The 4,745-nt window shown below is 34.9% G+C and overlaps 1 protein-coding gene across 1 annotated transcript; it reads right to left on the bottom strand.

The window, feature by feature from the left end:
* Positions 1-4,019: 4,019 nt before the first annotated feature.
* Positions 4,020-4,541, bottom strand: LOC110875620. Its single transcript, XM_022123822.1, has one exon. The coding sequence runs from the start codon at positions 4,539-4,541 to the stop codon at positions 4,020-4,022; it is 522 nt and encodes a 173-aa protein (XP_021979514.1).
* Between the last annotated feature and the right edge of the window lie 204 nt (positions 4,542-4,745).

Below are 4,745 nucleotides of genomic sequence, written 5' to 3'. Positions count from 1 at the left end.
TTTATCTTCATACAAAATTTACACCAGCGTGTAAAAAAAATTTGCATCAGTCACAACTACCGACTGGACAACTTTTTTTTTACTTTTTTTTACAGATGTGTTTATAATATTTTTATATACGTTTGTGCAAAAGAAATTGGCACAACTCGTACGGGAAGAAAAAGTTTTCTCACGATTCTCACAACTCGTGGTGGTTCTCATTTGAACCGAGCCCTAGTTGTATATTGTTATAACTTAGCCATAGGCATACCTTTCATCTAAATGTGACTTTTATTATAAAATGTAGGAGTAAAATATAATGACTTTTATTATAAAATGTATGAGTAAAATATAAGAATGTTATATGAGGTAATGCAATATTACGACTTTAGTATATTACATTTTACTTATGCTTATAAAAACCACTTGGAAATAAAATTTATTATTTATATTGAGTGCCCGTATCGTATCGTATCACATCGAACGGAACTAAAATTCGATCAATACCAATTATAGGGATGGGGCCTAAATTTTTTGTCTCGTACGAGGCCCAAATTTTTTTTATCATTCTCGGGGACGGCTCTCTCTCAGATAACTCTAATCCCAATTGAATCCTCTCTTTAGCGTGTCTTGAAGTTGTCATTTCTATCTTTATGGTGCCAAACAATTGGGGTTTGTCAAATTCGTGCTGTTCTCTAAAACAAGTAACTTGTCAGGAAAGGCAATGAGATAGTTGCACACTACATTTACATCTTCAAAATTCTTATTATTAAGCTTAGAATGTATCACATATTCCAAATAAGAACACCTTTCTTTCTTAAACATCCCATTGCCTTGCCTTCACCCCAAGATATTGGTATTTCTTAAACATTTCAACACATAAGAGTACTCACTTTATTGGTCATTAGCCACCAATGATCACTTCTCTATAACACATTTCTTGAACCACTCTTGAGTCTATAGATGACCCATGTTAGCCCTTTTAACTAACTATCAAAGCATCCTTTAAACGTAACATAATTTTCAAAAGTCCGAAGACAAAAATAGAGCGATTACACGAATTAAAACTAATCCGACCACATGTAACTGCCTGCCATGAAGTTGGCAGTCTCCTAATAATCCTCCATGGTCACCTAGAGTGAACAACATATTCGATCTTTTGGTGGATTCATTTTCTTGACTAGACTCCCACTAGCTTGAGTCTTTTTTGTCCCTTCTCAACTTTTAATTTGACTATTTTCACCACAATAAAAAACAACTTGATTTGCCTTTTGAACATATATCCCTTAAGAGTACTATCCCACCTTTTACATATGTATAAAGGTTAATTTGTCAATGAATTCTTAATTGTATCTCTTTTTGCAATCCCTACACCAAACTTTTCAATCTTCTATCTTCCATAGCCACTAAATGAGGTGCAAAGTGAGACTTGTTATGATATTCATGTTGATTTCAATATCTTCTCACTACCACTATGAATCACATGGTTTTTATTGACATTAAAATACTCACTGACGGGTATGGTCTTATTGACGGGTTTTACCAACGGATTGTCACTTCACTAACGATGGACTACACTAATCAAAATTTTATTGACGCGCGTTAAAAATTAAAATTTTATTTTCTTTTTCATTTAAAGAAAAGAAAAAACAAAATGTATAGACATCCGTTAGAAATCTGTTGGTGATCTCCGGTACATTTTATAAAATCATATTAAAATTTTTGGGATTTTATTGATAAAAATTATTTTCTAGTGTGTAGTTGTGTACCATGCATTTCACCAAAACAAAAGTAAATAATATGTATTCCACGTCATGATACTCCTTTTCATCATTAAAACTTTGAAAGAAAATAAAACTTGTTTGTAAATCACTTAGAAAACCATTTGCATTGTGCTTCAAATTTGGCTACAATTATAATAACAATAACATCAAACAGATTTCCTAAACTTTTCAAGGTGTGGTGGAAAGATCACCAACTTTGTTAAAGGTGATTATCTCTGACAACAACAAAACAAAACGGAGGACTTTCAACGACCAACACATTTGTCGAAAAGCCCTTAACGGAAGTAGAAGCCGTCAGTAACAGTTTATAGTCTGTTGGGAAACATGGCATGGGTAAAGAATTTACCAACTAAAGAGTTACCAATGGTGGGTGGGGGGTTGAGTCCAAGTGGCAAACGATTAGAGTTAAAATGTTGCTACTCTTGGAGTCAAGGGTTCGAGCCCCACTAAAGGCGGATTTGGTATGATTTTCGCTGTTCAAAAGAAAAAAAGAGTTACCGACGTTAACAACCCTGGTATATTTACCAACAGTTTAAAAATAATATATAGATGTCACTTATAGTAAATTTTCTACTAGCGGGTGGGAAAAGTATGGCCCGAACATTAACATGGATTAGATCGACCACATGTTTCATACTCTTTTGCTACCAACAAGGACAGGATCCATCAAGGGTAAATCCACACACTTTCTATTAAGACTCGATGAGTCTCATCATGGACACCATTGTTTATCTACTTGCAAAGTAACACATAGATGAAAAAGTAAAGTGAGTGGGGGGCTCCATGACCAATCCTTGTGAAGTCGTACCTTACAAATCTACAAAGTATACAAGACACACACCTTGTGAAGTTGTGTATGGTCATGTTATCCTTCAAAGTTTCCAAAATCTACAAAGTATACAAGACACAATGCATCACAAAATATGATACAATATCGAGCAAAATATAACACAATGTTGAGGAGGAAAAACACAATGACTCGCAAAAAAGACACACTGACGCAAATGTAGAAAGACACAATGCTAAATAAAAGACACAATGATAATAAACAAAAATTCTAAAATCTACAACCTAAATCTAAAAGTGAAAACCTAAAATCTCATATCGTAGAGTTTGATGAGACGGTTCTAATGCCACTTGAATGAGGTCAACCGGAGTCCGTTTGGTACCCTTTGTACGACTTCTTATTTTTAGGAGACCTTGTTTTTTGATCCCAACCCGTGTATACATGTATTTAACTTTGCTAGATATTTTAGTGTAATCGAAGCTTAACTTGGTGACCAAAGGGAATTATAATACACATTGAACAAGTTAGGAGGTGCAGAATTACACGCTTGTTCGAGTTCTTATAATTCCAAGTGTTCGGGCGGAGCTCCGAATGGGGGTTCCAATGGGACAACGCCCCTAAGAGCAGGGTCTAGGGGGCAGAGCCCGTGGTTGAAGTCGAGTTTGCAGGTCAGCTTGAAAGATTTTTTTTTTTTTAATTAAATTGCTTTATGGTAAATGGCTTAGAATTTTTTTTTTTTCTTAAGAATTACTATTATTTTTAGAATCCAAATTAAGGCTTGGGCAATTTAATTAAGAGAATAATAACTGTCTAGATGCAGTTATCTGCAAAATAATTCTCAAATTAAATTCGTATCTTCTTCTTTGGTGACATTCCAGGTTCATGCGAATCCACATACACACATACTACTGTTTGATTTCTCAATTTGAGTTGTATTCGATTGAATTATTCGAGGGAACCATCAAAATAGTTAATCTGAAAGTGGTCACATGCCTCTAAGAGTTTCCGTAGTATACAAATTCCCCAACAAACTTAAATGTTTTAAATGGATAAACATAAAAATAAAAAGGTTCCACCTTTTAATATTAATTAAACATTATTGATAAATTAAATATCAAGCTAAAGTTGTGTTCAATTTAATTTATTGCTAAGAGTGACAAAACAACTTTATTTCATATTCTAGTTTGGTGTCATTGCATATGAGAATTATCAAGAAAAAACTGAATATAGCTATAAACTTGTGTCCAAATTAGTTGTGGTTGCTTGTAAAAGAATTATAATATGTGTAAGATTACCCTAAATGCTTGTTTTGAAATTTCCATATTTCCTTAATGGCACCTTAAAAATATTTTGTTGATGATTTTTCAAGCTATAATTACCCTTTTTTTTTTTTTGAAACTCAACTTTCATTCAACCAAAACGACTAACTATTCCTAGATGGAATAGAAAGCCGAAACCGAACAGAACATTTACATCAAATCAAACTTACACCATTTCTCCCAATCCACCGAATCCCGTCTCGCCCTAGTACTATACCCCAAAGCCTTAACATCCGACACTATATCGACTACTTTTGGAACTTTATTGGAGAAAATCATCTCGTTCCTAGCTTTCCAAAGCCTCCAACACGTTATAATAATTACTCCTTGTAACGCTTTCTTCTTGATTTCCGACCGAGTATATTGATCGAATATATGAACCAAATCGCTAGTAGAAAAAGCAAACACCTGCGGAATGCGGCACCACATAGAAATACCATTCCAAACACCCGAAGCAATGCCACATTCTGTGAGAATGTGATCCGTCGAATCCAAACCTTCTCCACACATAACGCACTCCTCATCTTGAACTTGAATGTTCCTTCGCCTCAGCGCTGTTTTCGTAGGGATGCGATCCAGAAACGCCCGCCACATAAATATGTTACATTTCACCGGCACCCATTTACACCACTTGAACCCGAAAGGAATTTTGTTACTATTCTGATCCGTCATCCATTTTTTAGCTCATGCAACCGTAAAAACTCCATTCTTTTTATCTTTCCACTCCCATGAATCTCTTCTTGTCGTCAAAGCACACTGCTGCAACATAGCTTCCAACTCCATCCTTTGATCTATATCATTCGCCTCATAAGGCATTTGCTTCCACTACCAATGAACCGTACATCCTCCTCTATCTTGTGTAAGTCGTTCCGCTAC

This window comes from Helianthus annuus, chromosome 9 (assembly GCF_002127325.2).
Source record: "Helianthus annuus cultivar XRQ/B chromosome 9, HanXRQr2.0-SUNRISE, whole genome shotgun sequence".
Classification (NCBI taxonomy): Eukaryota; Viridiplantae; Streptophyta; class Magnoliopsida; order Asterales; family Asteraceae; genus Helianthus; species Helianthus annuus.
Note: the sequence above shows the minus strand (reverse complement) of the source record. Positions and strands in the feature narration are given on the sequence as shown.